The sequence below is a fragment of the Fukomys damarensis genome, unplaced genomic scaffold (assembly GCF_012274545.1).
Source record: "Fukomys damarensis isolate Sample0158 unplaced genomic scaffold, DMR_v1.0_HiC HiC_scaffold_9, whole genome shotgun sequence".
Taxonomy (NCBI): Eukaryota; Metazoa; Chordata; class Mammalia; order Rodentia; family Bathyergidae; genus Fukomys; species Fukomys damarensis.
This window is the reverse complement of record NW_022900921.1, coordinates 30,678,546-30,704,023: the sequence shown is the minus strand read 5'-3', so window position 1 is coordinate 30,704,023 and position 25,478 is coordinate 30,678,546. Positions and strand designations below refer to the sequence as shown.

Sequence of the window (25,478 nt, the reverse complement as noted above, 5' to 3'; positions counted from 1 at the left end):
CAGGAAAGCACCAGGTTTGGAAAACTTACATACGTTCTGTAAATGAGGCTGCAGTGCAAATCACTAAAGACAGAACATTTTCCAAATGTAATTCACCATGAAATATTTTTCTGGAAAAATCTTTGTCCTCCAGACTCTAAAATGTTGCTCTGATCTCCAGCTATCTTTTGTAGACTTGTTAGATTACTTTTATCTTACCCTCACCTACATGCAAGTTGTTATACCACTTTTTTTTAATCCCCAAATCATGGATGCAGTGTTAATTGTAGAAAATTAGAAAACATCAATAAGCAAAAGAGAAAAGCCACTATGTTTCCCCCACATAACAGACTCATTATGTCTAAAATGTCTTTCAAAAGGTTCATGTGTTCAAATATGATTGGATAATGGGAAGCTATTCATCAGTGGATTCATCTATTGATGAGTTTAGTAGCTAAGTGTACTGTTAGGAGGTAAGTCCTGGTTGGAGATGAACTGCTGGGGATGTGACCTGGGAGGGTATATTCTTGTCCCCAGCTCCTCCTCTTTTTCTTCCTGCATCCTGGCTGTCATGAAGTGAGTGACTTTCCTCCACCATGCCTTTCGGACTATGATATTTCTGCCTTGGAGCTGACCTACCATGGACTGAAACCCCTGAATCATGGGCCAAATTAAATCTCTCCTCCTTTAAGTTGATGGTGTTGGGTATTTTGTCCCATCAACAGGAAAGTGGGCCAACGAGCTCATTATTAGCCTTTTTTGTATACTGTTTATTGTCTCCCCCTTTTTTGCTGTTACAGTTTCTCACATCATAGTGCTCCTTTTACGTTACAGAAGTGGGATCAAACCAAAGATGGCTTCAACATTTTACATGTCATAATATAGTGGTACCTTGGTTCACAAATTCTCGGTTCTCTCCATGATTTTGGTCACAAACCAAACTGGATGAGAACCAAATCAAATTTCCCTATAAGGTCAACATTGAACCTAGCCATTGAATAATATGATTCTGTTCTCATCCAATTTGTTTTGGGACCAAAATTGTGGAAAGAATTAAGTTTGTCAACTGACGAACCATGGATTGTTCTTTGTCATACTTTCTGATGGAGTTTTGGTTTTCTAACATATTTTTAAACCATAACTTAATCCCTCATTTTGGGCCTGTGTCTTGAGGTGGATCTTTTTCTATTTATAAGCATTGCTTGCATTCATCTGTGCTTAAATTCGATATAAAATCTACTACAGGGTTGTAGTTTTCAGTGTTGATTCCTCATCCTGGGACAATTCTAATTAAAAGAGGCTCTTGGACCATCAGTTGTAGGCTTTATTTGAAGAACGATTGTGTAGCTGACTGGCTCAGAGTGTGGGCCCAGGAGTCAGACAGCTTTAGTGCAAACTCTGAACCTGCTACCAGTACTTGGTTGACTTTTAGTAGATTATGTAACTTCTCCCAGTCTGAACAGCTCCACAATGGTAATGATGGTGTGTGCCTCCGAATTAGGACGAGGACTAATGAGTCTGTCTCCTGGAAGCACATGTTTGTATGGTTGCATGCTTGGGAGGGAGGAAGAGAAGTAAGAAGCATTCAGTACCACAGACTAGTGGGGCCTCTGTGTGCCCATAGTGCTTCTTCCCTGTTCACCTTTGTTTTGGAGCAGTGGGGAGCCCCTTTCAAATGGTGAGGAAGCAGGAAGTAGCAGGACAGACCTGGCTGTGGCCGATCCCTGAATGTGACACTCAGCTTTGTCACTTCCTAGCTCTTTGACTTGATATTTTATGTAACTTCCTCTGGTTCGCAGTCTGGAACATAGATACTAATTAAATTCTCTGCCTCCTAGAGAGGTGGTTTGATTATTCGGTGAGGTCATGGTAGTGTGTACAGTGCCTGTCATATAATAAGTGTTTAGTCAGTGGCCTTCAGAAAAGTCACTTAACCTTCCTCAGCTGCAGCTTCCATATTAGTAAGAGAGAAATAATGCTTGCAGAGAGTGTCCACCAGAATTAGGAAGGAGAAACCTGAAGACAAAGTACTAGCATGGTTTTTGGCAGTGTAGGTCTTTCATAGAGGATATCTGTTAGGGCATATTTTTATACCTGGGGTGAGAATAGGTGAAGAGAACAAGCTGAGGTCCACTGATGTCCCTTGTGCTCTTTCAGTCAATATCGGGCACTACCAGTCAGCCATACTCTGAGATCCAACGTGTACTGTATCTTACTAATCACTCAAACTCACACTAACCTAATCCATGGAAGAATTTTTAAATCTACATTGCCGATTGGCAAGCTTCCCCTTACAGGAGAAATACTTTTAATTACATTTTCAGTGTAATTTATTGCTGATGAAATATTAGAAGGGACTGAGGCAACAGGGCCTGGGGAGAATCAAAGCTGTGAGACAAGGAAAAAACAGAAACAAAGCCTTTGTAGAGAGGAGTGGAGGGGTTGAACAGAGGGCAGGGGTATGGGGAAAAAATAAGAACCATCACACATCATGTAAAGGTACAAATTCCCAATGATGAATGTCATCATATTGTATACCTAAAATGTACCAATAAACTTAATGAGTGAAAAAAACCTGTAATACATTACAGGGGTGCTTTAACTATTGTAATGCTCTTTCGAGCTCAGGGAAGACCCAGAAGTCTCATGAGCTTTATCAGCCCAGCAGAAAAACATGTACTGGGAAATTGTGTGAAGCGTGAGGAGTCACAGAGGAATTGAGTCTGAAATGTACAACCACATCACACCATGAATTTAATCTCAAGACATGTTATGGGCTGTAATTCCTGGGAGTCCTTAGGGATGCTTTAATACCATTTGAAATTAGACCTGTTCTAATTTTTGTTTATGACCCTGCTTCACATTAGAAACCATTATTTTCCATTCATAGCTGAGCTCAACTATTCTCACAAACCAGTAATTCTGTATTCTTTTTCAGAATGACTTTATTGTAGTAAAGTTTCCTTGGAAGGAACCTTTGTTTTCTTCAATTCTCTGAAGTGTGGAGTCTACGTAATTTGCTAAATGCATCATGTTTACATATGCATAAGCCAGTTACCTCCAAATCACCAACTCCTGCCTGCACTATTGGGTGGATACTTAAAGAAAATGAAGCTTAATTTTCTGTAAAGCAGCGTTCCATGGTTTCCAAATAAACTTGCGGGGACACAGACAAACTAAATTATGTAGTGGTAACTATGCAGAGAGGAATGAGATGCCAGTGTTGAAACAAGCCAGGTGTGTGAAATAGTTCTAGCATCACGTAATCACAACATGCAAAGAAATATGAAAATGAGAGTTCAGGGATCCCCATCTGCTGTCAGATGGGGCTGAGGTCTGAGGTGTTCATGGTGGGAGTTAGTACTGATCTACAGACCACCAGGTCTGATTTCAGCATTGAAAACCCTGAACTTGGAATTGCCAGGCATCCTGGTGAGTCTTGTCCTATGGACGTCGGTGTGAGGTTATCTGTGGAGGGAAGATGAGGCCAACTTTTTCACAGGTATAAGGGTGGATGGATGGAGTAAAAGAACGTGTTTGAAATCATTTGGTTCCGGGTTCAAATGCTTGCTTTGGCTTTTGTGTGTTGGAGAGGGAGAGTAGGATGGAAATCTGCAAGGCCTAAGCTGTAGTACTGTCAAATGTACAGTGGAGACAGGCAGTAGTATGTCCCACCTAGGGCATTCTGAACTTGGCTGAGATGACATCTGTCTTTCTGTAGTGTGGGCCATTTATTTTCCCAAGTCTGTTCACTATTTGACTGTGTTAGAATTTGGATCTTAATATTCCCCATAGCACATGTGTTCGACCCCAGCTGGTGGCATGATTAGGGGGTGGTAGAACTTATGGTAGATGGGACTTGGTTGGAGGAAATAGATTATTGTGGGAATTCCCCTGAAGGGTACAGCATATTGGTGTCATGGTGATCACACATTCAGGTATTCGCCCTCTCTCTCTCTCTCTCTCTCTCTCTCTCTCTCTCTCTCTCTCTCTCTCTCCCTTTCTCTCTCTCTCTCCCCTCTCCCCCTTCTCTCTCTTTCTCCCTCTTTGCCTTTGACTGCCATGAGGTGAATGCCTCTGCTCTATCACCCTCTCCCAAGCATAATGTTCTGCTGTCCCCCAGGTCCAGAGCAATGAGACAAGAAATCACAGACCAAAGCCTCTAAAGCCATGAGTCAAAACAAACCTTTCTTCATTTTAAATTGTTTATCTTGGGTATCTTTATCACCATGATAGAAAGCTGCCTAACACAGGCTAGTGGTTTAGTCTCTTTGTTTTACTTCTCCACCTTATCCAAGAAAGCACATGCTGGGTACTTTCTCATTTGGCCAGTTCCCCATATGCATTCTTGGTGCCTTTGTTTTAATGGGAAGTGTTTTGACTTAGCTCAAGTTATTCACTTCTTACTTGTGTGCTTCTGCAAATCTGCCCATGCCTACATATGACAAGAGACATAATTATTTTAGCATTCATTTTGCTCTGATCTCAGAATCCAGGAAGGACCACAGGTTGTCATATAACAGAGAAAGGTAGAAAGCTGCATGTAGGGTCTGGGGACACTCTGAGGTGTCTTCTTGGTACCTTTTGAAAGAAGATTCCCTAGATAAACACATACTTGAATTAAACCTTGGTTCTCTAGAAAGGAGCATTCTGAGAGAGAAAACATCTCATGTCTCCCTCATTAAAATTCCACCAACTTGTGGAGGGAAAGCATTCTCCTTTTACAAATCAGGAGAGGGGAAACTGAACACCAGGCAAGGGCCATATCTTAATCATCTCTCTATTCCCCAGTGTCTGGCTCAGGGAATGCTGGTATTGAATTTAGACCTGCCCAAGGTCCCAGGGCAGAATGGAGTACAGCACACGGATTGTGCTGATTAAAAAATCTTACATTTAGGGAGTATTTTTGCCCTTTGGGTTAACAAGAAAAATGTTAGCATGTGGCATGAGAACTGATGGATTGTTGCAAACTGTCTAGACTTACAGTAACAAGTCTCTTGTGGTTATATCACTCAGGCTTTCTCCCTACCTGCACTGCATTTGTTCATTCATTTATTAATCCATTCAGCAAACTTCAGCCAGTACCTGTGTATCTCAGGTCTTGAGCTCACTGCTAAGGAAACAATTAGGTGAATGGGAGACACAGTTCTTGCATTCAGGAGTATGTGTGCTAATGAGAAAAACACAAAGAAACTGACATTTGATATTTTGGACATATATGTATTAAAATCAAAGAAATACAGAAATTCTCCATAAAATTTTTATCTCCAATGGCCCGACTCCCACCTTCTCTTCAAACAGAAGCCATTATTATTGGTTCTTTAACCTCTTAGAGAGGTTCTTGATGCATATAGAAGCAAATGCAAATACAAAATTTTGCCTCCCTACCCTTACACTGGTAGTTGTATATGATAAACATTGTGCTTTGCTTTTTAACTTACTATATGTTTAAGATTCCTGCATATTGTGAACAGTGTTTTGTGTTCCATTGGGTATATTACAATTGATTTCACTATGGATATTTGAGCTGTTTCTAGCCTGTTATTTCTTTTTTTTTTGAGACAGGGTCTCACTATGTAGTGAGACTGACCTGGAACTCACTATGTAGCCCAGGCTGGTCTTGAACTCATAGCGATCCTCCTGCCTCACCCTCCCGAGAGCTGGGATTATAGATGTGCACCACCATGCCTGGCACTAGCCTGTTATTTCATGCAGTACTGTAGTGAAAAGTGTTGTACATGTAAACATGAATATGCACATACCATTAGGTTTTATTACCAAAGTAAAATTTTAAGGTCAAACATATAATGACCTCTCTGAATCCCTTTGCCATTGTATCTTTTAGAACCATATGCAGTTATGATTTTCTTTGTGACCTGGTCTGAAAATACAATTTTAGTTTTTAATAGGTAAATTTAACTCATTTATATTTATTGATATAAAAAGTTATATTTGGTCACATCAGCTGTACTGTTGATTGTCTGGTTTTCTCTCTCTATTTTCCTTCTATGTGTTCTATTTGTATGCAGAACATATGTATATAAGTGTTATTTCAGTGGTATAAGGAATATAATTCTCTCCCCCTACTCTTTCCCCCATCTGCTCTTTTTTTGTGATATCACTTCAGTGACATAATTAACATTCTTCTTCTTCCCCCTTCTCTTCCCCTACCTGCTGTCTTTAATTTTCCCCTTCCATTCTTCTACTGCTTGATATATTCATTCTCTTGGAGTTTACCTTAGTTTATTTTTATTCTACTTGATTTTCCATCTTTTACTGCGTTTATCTGAACTCTGGCTATTATATATTGAAGCAGTTAACAAAATTGATCTGTTTCCCTTCTCTTTTTTTGTTTTTCATTCTTTCATTGTGTACATCACAGTCAAGTTCTTTTCTGGTATTTTAATCTTCAACTTTGTTCATTGGCAAAGACATGTATTTCTCAAAGTGTCTTCACAGTGGGCCATGGTGAGTCATCTGGAATCTCCTCTGGAATGCCTCCTAGGAACGACAGCCCTCAAGTTACTGTACGTTCAAAACTGGTTTCTGTATTATTTATTCTTGGAATAGAGTCCAGAATGATATAAACTTCTTGGCTCAATGTTCTTTTCTGGATCATCTTGTAGCTATTGCTTCATTGTCTTCCAGCACTCAATATTGCCATGCTGAAATCTCAGTGAGGTCTTATTTAATTTTTCTTTGTCCAACTTACTTGGTTATATTTTCTGCTACTACCATGTTGATATTTATTTTAAAACTACCAATTCCATTAGGATGGATCTTAGCATTGACCATGCTGGGCTTGTTTCCCTGGCTCACACTGTACCTTTTCAATATGTGAATTCAACTCTTATTTCAAGGATAGTTTGGTGAGTTGGATTTCAAATGTGCCCAGTTCCATTATTTTCATTTGTCTCTTCAGGGGCATCAGTTATCCACATACAGGGCCTCCTTTGCCTCTCCTCTAGGGCTCTCACTTACTCTCTCATCAATTGTACTTCCTTCTTTCCTCTTCCTGTTATACCCTCTTCTCATTTTTGAATCCTTCCCACTTACTGTGTTTCTCACTGTTTATTTGCTATAGCTCTTCTTCCAATTTTGGCTTCATCTCCTCCACTGTCTCATTTTTTCTCCTTAAAAAGATGCTTTGTTATATTTGTTTATAAAAGTGATTGTTTCACTTGAATTCATGTTGTTATCCTTGTTCCGCATTCTCCCACTTTTTCATTTTTCTGCTCAGTATTCTATGATAAGTTTTGCTGTTCTGATTCACAGTTTCCTTTATTACTTTTAATCAACATGCCAGCTCCTTAAAAAACAAACTATTATTAGAATAAGTTAGGTTTTATTGGTCTGTCTATTCTGAAGCAAATCCTGTGGCTGGAAGGGAGGAATCAGGCTATTTTATAGACCTCACATCCAAGGTACCCAGCTTCAGTGATTCACCAGTGACAGATGGCTTCTTCCTAATGGCTCTTCTCTGTGGTCCTGTCTGTTCTGTTCTGTGAAACAGATCAGGCCCAAGAGGGTTTCTCTCATCAGCCTAGCTCATTCCATCTCCAATTCTCCTGTTACTCCCAAGTTGCGCTTTGCAGTGAGCCTCCTGCCTACACAAAGAACAATTTTCTAGGCCATTTCTGAGAACTGCTGCCCCCAGGCCATTTCCCTCTTTTCTTTAATGCTTTATTTCTTCCCACATAGTTTCTGTACCTCCTTTTCTCCTGATCTTTTAGTTCTTGCTAAGCAGAAACTTTTGGTCTGTCACTTCAGGGTGAGTTCTTTGCCTCTGGGAAACATATTTATGCTGTTCTTGGTTTGTTTCCTTTCTTCTTGACCCACTGGGACCTTTTACTTTGTACGTCCATCTGGGTGGCTTCTGCTCTACCATTCAAGCCTGAAGAGTCTTCTTTCCTCTAACTTTAGTGAAATTTCCTCTAATTTTAGTGAAATTAAAACATGAATGTTTTTCCTGTTTATATTATTGATTCTATATGATAATCAAGAGGGGAAAACAGAAGTAGCTGGCTGTATCCTCCTACCTTGTTAGATATTATATCTCTAGACAGGCAATTTTGATCAAATATAGCAGTTTTACTAGAAAGAGAAATAATGACAGATAATTTTTCATTTCTTCTTTGAGCCTAAAAGAGATACCTTGAGGGGTAGATGCCAGCAGCTTCTAACACCATGTCACTGTCCCCATTTGGGTGGAAGGATTAGTGAATGAAACACTCAGCCTGGCAACATTTGCAGTAACATAAGACATGCTTTATAGTGCCAGGTAGATCGTGTGTTGTTATCCTGATTTCTCACCATTTTGTCTGACAGATTATGAAAGTAAAGATACTGCTTCTAGCCAGCGCTTTCTGTGAGATCCGTCTGCTTGGTCCTCAATTACAGCCTTAACCTCCACCTTCTCACCCTAGACTCTAGAATCCCTGGAAATGCTACACGACCATTGTTGCAGAAGGGTGAGAGCTGCCATACTTCTAACCAGCCTGTGCACTCAGGTCACATCCACTCTAAACCAAGTGTCTTAGTTACAATACCTGACACCCCCAAATATGAGGTGGAAAGGTTTATTTTGGCTCATAATTTGTAGGGTTTCAGTCCATAGTTGGCTAGCTCAAGATGGCAAAACAGAGGGGCATCATAGAGGGGATTTTCTCTTGGCATGGCAGCAGGAAGCAAAGGGAGATCAAGGGAGGAGGGAGGGAGCTGGACTCTTTCAGGCCACACCCTCAGTGACCCACCTCCTCCAACCAAGCTCCTCCCAACACCGAATTCAACCATAAGCTCATCAGTAGACAAATCTCCTGATGAGTATCATGCCTCCATGATCCAGTCACCTCCCAATGAGCATATGAGGCTTTGGGGTGACATCTAGATATAAGCCATAACATCAAGGTAAGGGAGGAGAGAAGAACCAGTAGAAGCTCACAATTCTCTGTCTTTGGCCCATGTTTGCTACTGGTTATTAACCTAATCTACATATAAAGGTGTCCAGCTTTCTTTTGATAGAACCAAATAAGAAAGTCATTCACATATTATACAAACCTCCCAGGCTTCCCATTGCTGTCAGGATCTGATCTAGATCTCAAATTTGTCACTGCATGTCTGCCACCAATCCCTTGTGCTCCACTAGTTTCCAATCTAGATTTATCTCCTGTTGAGTAAAAGTGTACATGCAAGTATTATTACTTTAGGCACTGAAAATCATAGAAGCTGAAATTATATTTAACAATACCTACGTTTCAGTGTTGAATTTGAGCAGGTTAAACTGGGTGCAAATTGCTCATGAAGAATAGAGCTTCTTCTTATGCACACCCCTAAAAACATATTTTCTGTCACTAATACAACTTACAGATGAAGACTTGGGTATGAATATTGTGTCAGAAGTCATCTCTTGGAATATGTGCGTGCATATATAATATGTTATATATTGGAATATCTTTAGATATACCAAACATAATATGTACATTTATACATTATAAATTTACAATTTAGAAATACTCATGCTAAATTTGATGTGTATACTTTCAGAAGTAGTCTTAAGTATAAATCAACTTTAATAATCAGTAACTTCACTCAAAATGGATTCCTCATTGTTTCTAAGACCTGCCTAGAATGCTGTCTTCCTTCCAAGTCCTCCCTACACGTGAGTCTCAGTGGAAGTTCTAGCACTTTCTAGAAACCTTCCCTGGCTGCCATTGGCCACTTGAGCATGTACATTAACAGAAGGTCTAGTGACTCTGACTCTCAGGCTGCCTTTTTAAAAACTTCATTAAGTTCATTGGCGCACTTTAGGTATACAATATGATGACATGCCTGTGAGGGGTGACCCAGGCAGGGATCTGCCATCACCTCCCCAGCTCTGTTCAAGGTTTCTGCATAGCCCGGCTTTCTCAGAAGTTTAGGTAGAGCCCGTTCACGTTTTAAATGGGAGCTCCTGCCAGTTCTGACTTGAGATGAGAATGACAGGTGTCAGTTCTGTAGCTTACTCTTTATTACCTGAGGGCTTAAGAAGTCCAACTGGCTGTGACATCTTTCAATATAACTGCTGATTATAATTCTGTTTTCTACAATCATTCCTGAACCATTCCAGGTCTCAAACAGGGAAATGCTGACCTGCTGACTAGGAAATACAATTTAAGCCAGAATTGGCACTGCTAACCAATATTTTGCATATTCCTTTTTTTTTTTTTTTTTTTTTTTTTTTTTGTGTGGGGTTTTTTTTTTTTTTTTTTTTTTTTTTTTTTTTTTTTGCCGTGGAGTGTGAAGGAGGCTATAGATTTTTATCAGAAGCTTTAAAAGCTCATTTCATCTAGCTAACCTTCCTGCTCTAGATTATTCAGAGGGAAAAAAAATGTGTTACTCCATTCATGCGCATTACAAATGTTGTGCAAGTTCTGAATTTATTTCTTTTTCCAGATGAAAGATTATCATTAGGATCAAGGGAAACATTAAAGTCTTCTCAAATCAGGTTAGCAAGAATAGTCTTAATGGCTTTAATAGGGAAATTTATCCATCTTTGCTTGTAGGTTGTACCATTAATTAGTTTAACTCATCTTCCAGTTTAATATCAGTATTTTAAACTCTTCCAAAGACTGCTTTTAAAGGATTTTATTAGCAAGCTCCTGAATAATGGGACCCTGATTCCTTTGCTTGTGCTTGTTTTTACAAAAATGATACCTTCTTTACAGATAAGAGAACATGCATATATTGATATTGATGTTTTAGGTATTGAAAAGTGAAAAATGGATTTGTATATAACACAATTTGATCAGGTATAACCCAGCTCAAATCTGTCAGAGGCACTATTACAAATGAGATTCACCTGGGTATGCTCAAGAAATCCCTTTTCTGAGCCCTGATAGTATTTTCTGTGACTGCAGTTGCTAATGTCTGGGATCTTAGCATCTATTAGCATCTAATGAGTGTGTGTTACCAGGTCCTGAACATCTCTGGAATGGAAGATGATAGTGGTCCCCTGTTGAATTTAGTCTTCACTCCAATTTGTGAGGTTGATACCTCTACTATACTGTCATCATCCCCATTGTACAGAAGCAAAAGCAGAGGCTCAGAGAAGAGCCCTGACTTACCTGCAGAGCAACAAGTAGTGTGTGCTGAGAGCTGATATTCTGACCTAGAAACTTGAAGGTAGTGTAGTTCTACCCCCCCACCCCAAGACTCAAGTGTAAGATTGGTTCCTTGGGGCAGATGGCAGAAGCCTTTCGCATTCCAGGGGGAACTGTCTGTGAGAGCAGATGCAGGCATCTTTGGGTACTTGTTGTGCTATAGGTACAGGTGAGTGAGCCTCCAGTTAAAACACCTGAAGAGCTGTGTCTGAGTCTGTTTCACCACTCATCATGAGTAGGGCCTGGGAAAGATCATTCAGTGTCTCTGAAACACAACAGAAAATATTGTCTTCCCAGATGGCTTTCATGTGCAAATACCATATGCAGGATCTTGATTCCCAAACTTTTGTCTTGGCCCCGTCACTGTTCCACTCTGTGTCCATAAACACAAATAAAATCATGGCAACAGCTACTAAGTGTGAACTATGTGGCAGGCCTGGTACTAAGCACTTAAGTATGGTGATGTTTAATCCTTTCTGGCTCCATTGTTACCTTCATTCTTCAGGTGAAGAAATTGAAGGTTACAAAGAACTTGTCCAGTGTCAGCTGAAATGGCAGAGCTGGAATCCGTGCTCAGCGCTGACTGACTACAAAACTTACTTAGCCTCTCTTGCCTCCCTAGGATCCTTTGACAGCAAAATGATTCTGGTTATTGCTCCTAAAAATGCTAATCAGCATCAACTCTCACTTATTTGCATTTCAGTTTATTACAGCCCATGTTCTTATTGGACTTGTACACTCACTGTTTCTTTCCAGCTCCCTTGGTGTGCAGCATCCCCTCCTCAGCTGTTCTAGCACTGGGCCACCTGCTGTGTGCCAGATATTCATCAACAGGAGGGACCCAGTCCCTTTCAGGGAGGAGGAGGACGCTAGACTCCCTTAGGTGACCAGCAGCATAAGGATGTGATGGTGAAGGGAAGAGGCTGGGCAGGGCAGACCAGGATTGCACCCTTGCCTTGCTGGAATACAGGCTCTGGAAGTGTTACCCAGAATCTAATCTCCACCCTAAAGGCGGCTCAGTTGGACCTTTTATAGGAGCTGCTAATTGCAAACACTCTGAGTGCATTGATCCAGAGCTGCTCTGATTAAGTAATTACTCACAACAGCACCTAGGAGGGCTGAAAGAGATTAGTGCAAAAGGGCCAGCACCACATCTCTATTGCTGAGAGGCCTCCTGGTTGCTCCCAGAGAGAACTTGAGTCAGGCCCAACTCTTTAATTACCTTCTGAGGCACTAAAGTTTAAATTAAATTCTGATTGTTTTCATATTAGCTTTTGCCAGAGCCCTGAGCTAAGTGTGGGTGAGGCTGGGTGGAAGGAGTAGGTAGATCTGTGTGAAAGGTGGGGTGCTTTTCCCTCTTGGGCTCTTCAGCTCAAAAATTGTATGCATTCAAGAGTAGATCCGTAATTGGTTTCCAAGCGGAGGTTTACAGATATTCTTTGATGCTTGTATGTCAGATTTGCCATTTTTAGATATTCCCAATTGTCGTTCACTGTGGCATCAGATAGGACTGCTAACTGGGTCCTACATGTTCACTGTTTCCTTCTAGCTAGATTAATAATCTAGCTTTGGATAGAGAATTTCTATCCTATTTCTACCTCTATTTTTTATAATATCTCCCCAGAATTTTCTATACTTTATTTCCTTATCTCCCCTCTTTTACATCTAGTCCTCTGACAGGGCTTTGTAGAGTGTCATTCAGCCCCCCAGGTCATTGTTTAAGCTGAGACCAGCTTGGGACACAAGCTACAGCTTTGGAAACATTTTTTAAAGAAGCTGGATTTCCTAGCGTAGGTCCTCTTCTAAAACATTTACCTAATTTGAAACTTCCTCACCAGCTGTTCACTATCCCTTGGCTTTGTCTGCAAGAGGGTAAAGGGGCCAGGTAAGATGAGGAAGAGGCACCCAGGGGCAGGCAGAGCCAGGGCGGTGATACTATTCAAGTCTAAAACCAATGCCTCCCACTCTCCTAATAGCTGCTCCCTGAAAGGAGATCAGCCCTGTCTTTCCTCCTTTCCATCGGCTGGGTTACTCATGCTGTACTTCAGCCTTTGCTGGAATGTCATCTACCTTCAAATCCAACCTGTCTTTCAGCCCCTTAGAGCTCTGTGCCCTTGACAGTGGAGGAGAGGCTCCCAGGTGGAAAAAGCCATCACATTTGCTTTCCAGGGCTATATACCTTCCATGGAGACTACATGTGCCTATTTACACTTGATTCTTGCATTTTGGTCATATTTTCCAGACAGACAGGAGAAATCTACTGGGAGAGCACCAAATTACCTGGGCCCTTCCCTGCCTATGTGCTGTGCTATCCTGGGGGAGGGAGCTGTCTCTCTCTTTGTGGAGTAATGTTCATTGGTGCTATACTTTTCTCTAACAAAGCCCCAGTAGCTTTTGTTCTGCAGTTCTCCTGGAAGCTCACTGTTCTCACACCAAAGCTGAGAAGGCAACAGACTCATTTTCATCCTTAGTTGTTTAGCTAGCTACCTTCTTGTATCACTGGAAGAGCTTCCTTTAAAAAGGAGGGTCTGATTTTTGGCTTCTTTTAACCCAGGGCGTGGTCCAAGTATATCAATTGTATATGTTAGCACTGACTATCCACAATACGAGTCCATCTAGGGGTCAGTCCTACCCTGCCCACAGGTATAGCCCCGCTAGTTGACAACCTGGATTCATATCCTGCAACTATCACTTAATATTTGACTTGAGTCTGTGACCCATGTGTTCATTCATTTGTGCTTCTTTTCTATAAATATACTTTGAACAACTCTTCCATAGGATAAGTGCTAGGAATACAATGTGGATGGGATCCTCTCCACGGACATTGTGAAGCTTAGAGGAGAGAGGCAGAAACTGAAATCTGAATCTCATGGACGTCTACTGACCCACCTATAAAATAGAGATGTTACTCCCTGCAACACCAGCATCTTCTTGGGTTTAAAAATAAAGCACAACAATAAAATTCTAACACACTGTTTAGACAGTTGGGATATGGGAAAGGGAATATAAATTTAATGAACCTCTGATATAAACCAGTAGCTGTGAGCTATATTTTACTGATACATTCTCTTATTCCATGCCGTGTGGCTGTGAACTGAACTGTAGTATTGGAAAGATTGCAGTTTATAAGAGGCAGCAAGATGGTTTTGATAGCTCATCAATAAGTAAACCTGAGAGCATTCTTTATGCTGGTGACCAGCTGGATTCAATTCAAAGGCAGGACCACAGCAGGTTTGTATTGCTATGACCTGGGGACACAGGCATTGCGTGAGATCTTACAGGTGGGATGAAGGCCATCCTAGCAGCAAGGCGCTAGGAGGACATCCAAGGGAAATCTTACTAGTGTGAATGTTAGGAAGTCCTCTGAGAGGAAGTCACTTTAAAACTATGAGATGTAAGCCAGGCGTGGTGGCACATGCCTGTAATCCCAGTACTGGAGAGGCTGAGGCAGGAGGATCTCTGTGAGTTCGCGACCAGCCTGGGCTACATAGTAAGTTCCAGGTCAGTCTCAACTACATAGTGAGACCTTGTCTCAAAAAACAGCAACAACAACAACAAAAAAACTATGAGATGAAGGAGGCTTTGGCATTGGCAAGGCCAGGAACTGTGTCCAGTTTGAAGAGTGTGGGAAGGCTGAAGCATGGAGACCAAAGAGGAGAAAAGCAAAGGAGACAGCAATTTTTCCAGGGAGGGATCCTGTGGACCACTTAGCTCACATTATGGAGTTTAAATTTACCCTACAGATTAACTTGGAGCCTCTGAAGTGGCTTGAGCAAATAAGTAGGTAAAATGTCCATTTTGGAAAGGTTACTTTGGCTGCTGTATGGATAAGAGAATGGGAGGCACAGGATGGGAGACCAATTAGGAGCCTGTTCCAGCCATCTCGGTGGGAAGAGACGGTGGTGTCATGGACTGGGAAAGAGGAAGAGGGGCTAGCAAAGAAGCAGCAAACATTTATGGCAAACTGAGAGATGGAGAAGCTGAGGACGGTTTCCACATTTCTCCCCTGTGGCTCCAAGTCTATAGTGAGACCATTCCTGACTCCTGGAGAAAGCAAGGATGGTGAAGGGACTTCTAAAGATGCTCACAACCTACTAGCTATGTTGGAGCAGACTAAGACCATATAAAAAAGATACGCAATGATCTATAGAAACAGGAGGGCAAGTGGGGAAAATCTCTGAAATAGGATGCTGAGCACACTACTGAGGAGAGAGCAGTAAGTGGAAGCTGAAACCCAAGTGGCGACCAGAAAGAAACAGAATTGAACATGGGAGACCTAGCAGTCTAAGTCGTTCTCATCTACCCAGTAAGGCTATGTAGAGGTAAAATGGATCAGGTCTTAGTCTGCATGATTTAACCAAGTGTTCCCCAGGACTGCACCATCTTTCCCATGAAGACTGACACCCATTCCTCTCACCAGGAGGAATGGTGAGGCCAGCAGGAATCCTCTCTAGAAATGGCAAGAATGGGCCCATTGTGGGGCAGAGGGCAAGAATGGCAGGTGCTTATGGTTTTACAGTTTCTTTCCCCCCAACCTTAATTTCCCTAGGAAGAAACTAAGTATGTTGGAAGTACCTTTTGGGCCCCTCATTTCTGAAAATTAGAATCCAGCTTAGTTCCTATATCTGGGCTGGAGACTGATACCTTAAAATGCAAGCAGTTTTCCCCACAACCAGCCTGTGGGCTCTGGATGTGGTGTCACATGTGAAAAAAATAGCTCTCTACAGGCTGTTATCTTTTGTTATTTTTTTCCTCTGGAATATATCAATCTCCAGGCCAACTGTGCCAGACTCTCTTTCCAAGGACCACTTGGATGAGGACATGCTGAGTGAATAGGGTCTATAACAGAGCACCTCCTATCTCCATTTCTGTTTTCTGATCTCTACTAATGCCAGTGGCTCCCTGCTTGTAGACTCGTCCTTGAGTGAGAGATTCACTCTTTTAAGATTCCAGTGCCTGATTCCACCAGACATCCACTGCCTGTGAACTTTGAGAAGCCTGTGGGAACTTCAACAGTCCTGTGAAGATACAAATTACCTGCACATCTGTCTGGGTTTAGTTAAACACGACTAATTTATCTTGTGGTGTGTGATTTCCTTTGCAAGTTGACCTGGCAGTTTTCTCTGCTCAGAGAATATTTAGAATAGATGGTGTGCATATCAATAGAGAAAAAACAGATGAAATTAATTTTTCAAATGTGAGATCGTCTATAGAGCCTACATGTTATTCCCTTCAGAAAGTTACACCATTTGCTTTCTTGTTTAGAGCAGGGGAGTGTCAGAAAAGTGCAGGTTCAATACCCTAGAGCCCGAGACTTGGGGCAAGTGTGTTAGTGAGTTTATTTCTGGGATAAGATTTAGTATTGGGGCAGTATAAGGAATCTCTGTCTTGAGCAACAGCTCCTTCCCCTAGTATTTGTGAACTTAGCTTAGCACGGAATGATAGATCTAGGCTGGCAGGGACTTATCATCATCGTCACCCATCTTAAAATGCTGAAGGCAAGGAGAGGCACAGATTTGTATATCAGGATGCAATGGTCACTCTCCAGAAAGTTGGAAATTCTCTTCACCGAAGCGTATGCAGTGCAGCATTCTGCTGTGATGGAAATAATCTCTATCTGTGCTCTCCAGTGTGCAAGCAACTGGGCAAATGTGGCTACTCAGCATGTGTAATGGGACATGCAATTGAGGAACTGAATCTGATTTATATTTGGCTCATGGCAACTCATTAGGTCCATCTTCACCTTTTCCACAAGTAACCATCTTCAGCTTTTTCTTAGGTAGGCAGACAAAGCCAGGGCTGCTTGGGTGCATTTGTCTTACTGATTTTCTGAATTCTGTGATGCTTGCACTAAGGTTACTTGTAAGTGCTCAATTTAAGAAGAGTAATTGTCATAATAGAAACCATAGTGGGTGCATCCCTGAGTAATTACTGTGTACTTTGCTAAGAACTTTGCACACTTTGTCTGAATTGTGGTTGCTTAATGATGCCATTATCCTGAGTTCACAGGTGAGGAGTTAAGGGACCAAGAGATTAATGACTGCTGTGTGGTCACCCATCCAGTGATTGGCTAAAGCTAAGATTCATTCCAAATAGTGTGACTCCATACTTGTTACATCTGCTGCCAATCAAGACATTTTTCAGTGCCACTTCCTGGTGACTATTTAAAAACTGTCATATCTTGGTGGTTAAAAGCAATGCAGTGTCTTGAGGTCATTAACATATTGGGTATAAACACTGGCCACACATTCACTCTGAGCTTTGTAGAGTTCAAAGTCTGGATCCTAGCTCTAATTAAGGCAACAGTTAGATACAGCAGCACTCAAGTTGCACAGTTCAGCATGGGCCTGGTCACCTCTCCTGTACGTCAGAGGATGGAGTGCGATCTCTCCTGCCTGGGGTTTAGAAAGCTGGGTCTTCCACTGAGCACCAGACCAAAGAAGGATAGGCTTGATGGACATGCAGATAGTGGATAATAAAAACAAGGAGAATATCTGTGTTGTACTCTTCTCCTAGAGACCACTGACCCTGGCCTCTGTGAGGCAAACAGATACGGCTGGATTGCTTCGGTTCTATCAGGGCTTGTGCTGTGTGGCAGCTGGATTGGAGTTTGTGGACTTCTCCATCATTGCCACTGTGCCCTCCCTTGTCTGAGTGCCCTGGTGGGCTTGAATCCACAGCTTTATCCCCTCAGCTCCAGGAGACATTCAGAACTTGGCTTTGCATCCTAGCAGCGCATTGCTCAACTTCTTAGCCATTTGTCTCTGTAGCTTTAGAATTTGGGAAAAAGCGACCTTTGTGTTATTCATTTCCTTATACCTTTGTTATTCTTTGGGAGTTTTGTCTCTTCTCTCTCTGCTTGTGTCGCTAATAGGAGGGTGCACTAACTGGAGGTTGAGACAGTAGTATTTGCCAACTACATTTTTATATGTTTTATATATATGTCACACATCAAACATGTTAATTCATACCTGCCAGTTGCCACTCCCTGTACCTGCACAAGTCCGAGAAGCGTGACTTGTTTCTCCTTTCCTGATGATTGCGGTGTTCAATTTCTGGTTGCCTCCGCATTGATCTGGGGGTGCACTCCAGGCAGGTGTCCAATGTCTTGTCTGGCAGAGTGTCGGGCTGTCTTGGATGTCCGAGTGGGATGAGTTGGTCTTCTGCGCTGTCTCTTCTATATTATTCTAGCTTGGGGTATGTGGCACTGGTTTGGTTTATCACTTCACACATATTGTGGGGTTACATACATCATAAGGTGTTGTAGGGTGTCACAGGCATTAAAGGATGTCTCTCATAGAATCTGTTTGATTAGCTATCACCCTTCACTCTTGGGGGTTACACATCAGGTTTCGCACATTGAATCTGTTGGATCAGATATCCTTTTCTTCACTCTCTACTCTTGGGAACACACTGACATTGTATTCTACATTGGGAACAGCTTGACATTGCTTTCTACATTCTTCACATTGACATATGCTCTCTACAGTTTGCTCAGGTCACAAAGGGTACTGTTGGTTTTTCTGTGTCTTAATAGTATCCCACTGTCTGGGAAGTCAGCTCTTTTCTCTGCCTCCTTTTCCCTCCTTTGGGATCTCTCCTCTTAAGTCTTACCTAGCCTTCCAGAAGACTGTCAGATTGTTCATTCACCTCCTCACCTGCCTGCCCACCCATGAATCTAAATTTCTCATCCTCAGGAGAATACATCTGCCTCAACTACTCTTCTATACCCTCTTCAATGAACCAGATAGTAATGGATGGACTGAGAAAAAAAAAAAAACTCCCATGGAGAAGGCATTCCTCTGTTAATGGTGGAAAATCAGAATGAGTCCCTAGGAAGTCTGATGATGGAACAGGCCAAATCCAAAAATCCAAACAACAAAACCGGGAGTCTACTGGTCCTGGGATCTTTTGGTGTCCTGGGCAGCCTCTCTCTAACAGCAGTGGCTATCCATGGGGGTTAAATCTCTTGGCATGAGTATAATGGAAAATGTAATTTTCTCTAGCAAAACTGCAGCAGCAAATCTTATGTGGTTAGCAAAAGGGACCCATGTTAGTACAACTGTGTGACCTGTGCAGCTTGCTTTAACAGTTGGGAGGCAGTCCAGGTTCCACTATCAGTGGCACTGCTTATCTTGGGAATCTAGATTCTTTCTGTTCCACCCTGTTCTTGATGGTGGCATCCTTAGAAGCACTTTCAATTATTGGCAGGAGCCAATCATCTCATAATTCAGGAAAAATAATTTCATAATTATAGTCTGGCTATAGCTATCTAAGGCCCCATGTTACTTTGCCTGAGAGCTGGCTATGGCATTTAGCAACATAACTCTGGTTTGCCTCCAGTCACAAGTTGAGATCCTCATGACCTAAGATCCTCCTCAGCATAAGTCATCCGATGCTCCCTCCAATTATTGTGTGTGCCCAGTAAATAATGGCTAAGAGTATCTTTGTCTTTGCCCACTCTGAGGCACTGACCTCCTGGCCCCCCATGTAGTTTGAAATTATGAGTCTCTATTGTCTGTCTGTCTTCAGTCCTCCCCATCCTCCTTTCTAGGAAGTTGGAGAATTGGTCACCTTCCAATAAGTTGTACCATGGTTGGCCAGGGAGATTTGCTTTGAATGACTTTGCCAATAACTTCATACATTCAGCGTACAAAGCCCAGGGATTCACCTGTGTCCTGTTTGCTTTTCTCCAGCCTGCACAGACAAGGAGTTGAGGAACCTTGCTTCCCGGCTGAAAGACTGGTTTGGAGCTCTTCATGAGGATGCAAACAGGGTCATCAAACCCACCAGCTCTGACACAGCCCAAGGCAGTAAGACTACTCTATTTTTGCTAATGTATTTCACTATAAATATCGCATTTCTTGAATTAGTAGACAGTATTGATTTAGTAATAGCATTTGGAGGTTAAAAAAGAAACACTACATTAAAATATGTTCCAATTTAAAAATATATTAACATATGGCAGAGGGGATGATGCTTCAGAATCAAGGAAAATTACAACATATTTTTGTAACTGATTACCAAAATATGTTTAATATTTACATTTTAGAAAATATATTAAATTTATAGAAAACTATGAAATTCCATCATTTTAACAACTCTAAGCACGCTATGGTATATACTTTGAGGAATTTTCTTCATCATAGATGAAAATACATTTGCATTCATCTATGATTATAAAATTTGGGTCACATTTTACTGTTTTATAATCTTATTTATCCTGTAACTATACTCTCCTGTGGTTGAGCAGTATTCTGCTTTGCAATATCTACATAGAATCCTAGTGTGTGTATATAACTACGTGAGTAGATCTACTTTTAGGGATCATTTATGTTGTTGCTAAGGTATAGTGATATTAAAAACACTGCAGCAAACATCTTTGATGGAGTATCTTTGTGCATACTATCTAGACTGCATCTTGTCTTCCCTAGCAAGTCCTGACCACTTCCCCACATGGAGCCACCTCTGAGAGGTACAGGTACCACTCAGCTCTGGAGTGAGCAGAGTTCTCTCTTATCAGCAGCTGGTGAGAAGGCTTGGAGTGGGTCTTGCACTTGCACTTTGATGGGGACTCTCCAGGCATTCATCAAAGATGCTTAGCAATGGGCTTTTCCACCTTGTAGCCAATATGCCGAGAACCAATTACTAATCCTCACAATCACTTAAATACATGTAGTTTTGCCACAAACTCTTCATTGTAGCAATTTCATGTTATGTGGCTGAAATATAAAACCTCATTGTTTAAAGCAAAGTGTTTTGCACTATTCCTGATGCCACACTGTGTTTGGAGTTTCTGCAAGGAGTTATCAGAAATTGCATCATCAACATCAGAATTCAGTATGACCAGTATAAACATGATCTCTAACCAGGTACAGTGGTATATTCTTATAATCCCAGCTATTGGGGAAGCTGAGGCAGGAAGATAGCTTGAGGCCAGCCTGGACGACACAGTGAGATAAAAACAAAAGAAAACGAAAGTCTCTACTCTTTGGTTGCTATTTGCTGCTCCTAGCTATTGAGAGATACCAGTGGAGAATACTGATATAGGGGACAATTATTTTAATTGCTTCGATCTTTTAAAAAATGGGGAGAAAGGGATAGGGAGAATTAAAGTGTGTTATGTGCCTATACCAAGTCTGCATGATGAATATAATTATATGTACTGCAAAGACGTAGTGATAAAAATTAAAATAAATTTTTAAAAATGAAAGCAAATACTGAAGTGGAGGGAGGTGTGCAAACAATAGTGATTATTTAAAGTGTTCTTAGTGATGGTGTCTGTTGGAAAGGTGGAGCAAGATAGTTTCTTTGTTTTCCATTCTTGCCAGAGATTCCTTGGGAGTTTGTGGACAATTAATTCACAGAGGGTCTAGAAACTTTTCGTATGGCTCCTCAAGGAGCAGACTGGCCTTTGAGTTTTCTGAATAGCCTTTCAAAAGAGGGCAGATTGACGGAAGGGGAGCAGCTCCTTGCAGCCTGCAGTCCCCTGAGGCTCTTCCTGCAGACATCTGGGGAGCCTGCAAATGGCTTGTTTGGCCAGGAGCAAATTGAGTCCCTAAAGAGGCTTTTGGTTTGATGTCCTAAAGCAACCGGAGAGAAGGCAATAGAAGGAATGATGCTTAGTGAGTCCACAAGGCCAAAAGAGTAAAGACAATTTCTTTAGTCTAGAGTTCTGAAAGGAAGAGCTGAAACCACACTCAGCCTTGCATACTGAAGGCCGCCTAATCCCTCTGCCCTGGCAGTCAGACACCCTGTTCTGGAACCTTTTGAATGGAGGCACAGTGCTCTCAACCTTATGACTGCTGTCCAACTAGCTCGGCACTTCTTTGTGGTTATGATAGCAGTAAACTCCTTTTTGTAATATACGAAAGTGTTAGTGTCATATAAAATTGATTCAAATTATATAGTCTATACCCAAGTATACAGGAATGTACTGTCAGAATAAACTGTCCTTCAGTAGCTCCCAAAGCTCAGCACAGAGACTGTGGACAGTTATGACATTCAAAGAAAGAGCCACGTTATATCCCAGAACCCCTTAGAATATGGGGGACTTTTTAAGAGATGTGTGCTAAAGTATCAAGATGAATAAATTTTAAAATTCAAATATCTTAGGAAATTTTAACTAGAAAACGTCTCCCAACAAATATATTCACTGATACTACGTGGCTGTCCTGGCTGAGGCTACTGCAGTACACAAAGAAGTCTGTTTGCAGGAAACTTAGTCTTACTAACAGCATCGGCAATGATGAAAGCACAGGGTTCTATTGAGAGCTCAGTGGAGGAGGTGCTGAGTTCACTGAGTTGCCTCTGAACAGTGAAGTCCTTTCTAGGTAAAAGTACTACTTCAGGCAGGTGGGCACACCTTGCTGTCTCTTAGTTATTGCTGATTACACAGGGATTCTGGCAGCAAACACAGAACCCTAATGGCTAGGTTGTACAAAGGATCTACTGGAGTGGGCCATCAACCCCATCAGTACTGCCCAGGGCCATTCCTGTATTTCTCTTTCTCTCTCTATTGCCTTCCCTTGACACAGATGCACAGCCAACTCCATGTCGTCAGCATGGGAAGATCCACTGAGGTAGAAGGACCCTTGTGAGAAGTGGCACCGAGAGCACAGACTCAGAACTGGGCTCTCTGGGTTTGAATCCCAGATCTATAGTTGTGTGACCTTGAACAAGTGACTCAAGCTCTAAGCTTTATTGTCAGATCTATAAAGTAGACATGATATGGTACCATTTGGTAGGACTGCTGCAAGGATTTAATGAGATAATTAAAAATAAACCCCTTAGAAGGATGCTTTAGTTGTAGCAACACAGGAGTTAACTTCTATCATTAGTAGGCCAGGAAAATCAGTCTTAGAAATCTGGTTTACAGAGTCACCCAAGATTATACCATGCTGTTGACTCTGAAAAAAAAAGGTGAGCTTTTGATTTGGGGCATGCCTTCTCTGGGTTTGCACTGTGATCTCACTATCTCTGGTGTAGAGATAAGTGTTATTACTGAAATACATAGTTTCTATTTTGGAATGAAATAACTCTTTAAAAAAATGATTTCCCCTCCCATGGGGAAATACGAGAGAAATTACTGTCTCAGTTCATTTGGATTCCATCTCATGTATCTCTTCAGGGGATTACAGAGAAGAAGGATGGGGACAGAAGCAGTACCTGGCTTGTTTTGCCATTAATGTTCACACTGTTTGGATTGAACAGTCCTCTGGGATATAAACAGTACTTCTGGATTATGCTGCATGCTTTTACTTCAGTGGTGTCTTTTATGCATCCTATTGTGGGTTTTTTTTGCTTTTGTTTTTATTTTCCCCCTAAGTATAAAAGCATAGTTCTCAGGATAACTTACATCTCTTATTCACCATGCTGTATTTTTTCCTTTTAAGCAAGTTTAGTCAATGAGACCTTATTCACATCACAGAAATGTGAGCACTAGGGATTTGTTCCCTTCAGAACAAATTTTCCTCAAGCACTCCCTTCTGTTTTATGCATTTTAATATGCTTAATAAACAGGAAAATACTCTGGAATGCCACTGATCCAGGCAAGGCAATAGGGGAAGGGGTGTCTTCTTGGGTCAGGAAGCTGGTGCGTGGCAGCGTGGCAAAGTCCAGAGTGGTGGTGGCTGAGATGTACTTTTTCCCCCACAGGGTTTGACACCAGCATCCTGCCCATCTGCAAGGACTCCCTGGGCTGGATGTTCAACAAGTTGGACATGAACTACGACCTCCTACTGGACCACTCAGAGATCAATGCAATTTACCTGGATAAATATGAGCCCTGCATCAAGCCTCTCTTCAACTCTTGTGACTCCTTCAAGGATGGCAAGCTCTCTAACAATGAGTGGTGCTATTGCTTTCAGAAACCTGGAGGTAAGGCCAGAACGAGATGGGATCCAGAGCCCAGCATAGGCGTGCTTTGCCTGGGAGGCCGACTTAGTACAAAACAAGGTGGCAAAAGTCATCAGCGCACAAAAAACATGGCTAAAGAATAAAGAATTCAACTCATTTAATGGTAGGCACACAGGTTCATTTGTCCTAATACACCTTTGCCTTTGAGAGGGTATGTTAGAAAACTAAGTTGTTCTTTCCTTTGGAAAAAATCTCCCAACCAAATAGTAGCTCAGTATTTTCATCTAGGAAGTGGGTATACAGAAACCTTCCCTGTATAACTCATTTTGAGATTCTCATTGTGAAAAATACTGTACAAATGTAAGTATAATAATTCCCATTGTCACACAATCTTTCCTTGTTTCCCTTAGAGAAAGCCACTTGTCGCCACTTGTCTATTCTTGATATAAATTCCAGTTAACCAAGAGATACTATTTGGAGGAATATATGAAAAGATAGCAAAGAACCTCCTCTAAACCAATGTCAGACAGGAGAGTCATCCTACAGAGATATTCAGACTAGGAACAGGAAGATTCTCAGGAGTCCAGTGGCCTGGGCACCATGGGTCTGATGGCTACAGACTATAGTCATCTGTCTCAGCTTCCTGGGAGTTGCGCTGAAGAGTGACAGTCCACAGTGCAAGGCACCAGCAGAAACTGATTTGCACTTGAAATCCAATCCCAGTACACAAAAATAATTTGGTCTTGCATGGGTCAAGTAACCAGGTGAAGGCTAGACTGGTACCCTCACCCATAAGAAAGAGGAAGATGGCTACTAATAGCATTTAAATTTTGCACATGTGCATAGATAATGCAGACATACAAAAATGTCAGCACTAAAAAAGGACAGGAAGTGAACAGTAAGTACATGTGTAAGTACATTTATAGCATTATAAGATAGTCTTAGAAACAGAATAACCAGTCAGAAAGCACATGCATCTTTAAATCTGAGCATTATCCCCAATTTGCCCTCTGAAGAAGTTGTACTAGTTTTCACTCTCACCAAAATTATCTGAGAACACGTATTTTTCCATGGCAATATGAAACTTCACAATCATTGCCTCAGAGACTTTATTTCTCTTATGTAGGTTGAACATTTTTACTTATCTTTGACACACTTAGATTTCTTTGAAATGTGTACATTCTTTGTATGTTTTTTTCTTATTGGACTCTGGTGTTTTTATAGTAGGAAATTCTGCATTAAGGAAATCAGACTTTCCCTAGTCATAGGTATCACAAATATTTTTCCTTCTTTAAACTTTGTACATCTGTTACTAGGGAGATATTTTAAATTTTAAGCAAACTGATGTCTTCATTTTTTAATGTTTTGGCTTATTTGAAGCTATAAAGCTTATATTGAGCTTAGAAAGGTATTTCTTGGTTTAGGTAGTAAAGTAATTTTCTTCAGTATCTGATTTTTATTGTTTATTTAAATTTTATATCACTGTAGGTTATTTTTTGTGTA

General features: G+C 41.3%; 1 protein-coding gene across 2 annotated transcripts in view; it reads left to right on the top strand.

Moving 5' to 3' along the window:
- The window catches only part of Spock1 (SPARC (osteonectin), cwcv and kazal like domains proteoglycan 1), a 493,476-nt gene that overhangs the window by 458,019 nt on the left and 9,979 nt on the right, over positions 1–25,478 (top strand). For both annotated transcript variants that reach the window (XM_010614107.2, XM_010614106.2), the window contains 2 exons: positions 19,814–19,930; positions 23,775–23,996. In XM_010614107.2, the coding sequence (XP_010612409.1) occupies positions 19,814–19,930; positions 23,775–23,996 (339 nt within the window). The remainder of the gene's footprint in view (positions 1–19,813; positions 19,931–23,774; positions 23,997–25,478) is intronic.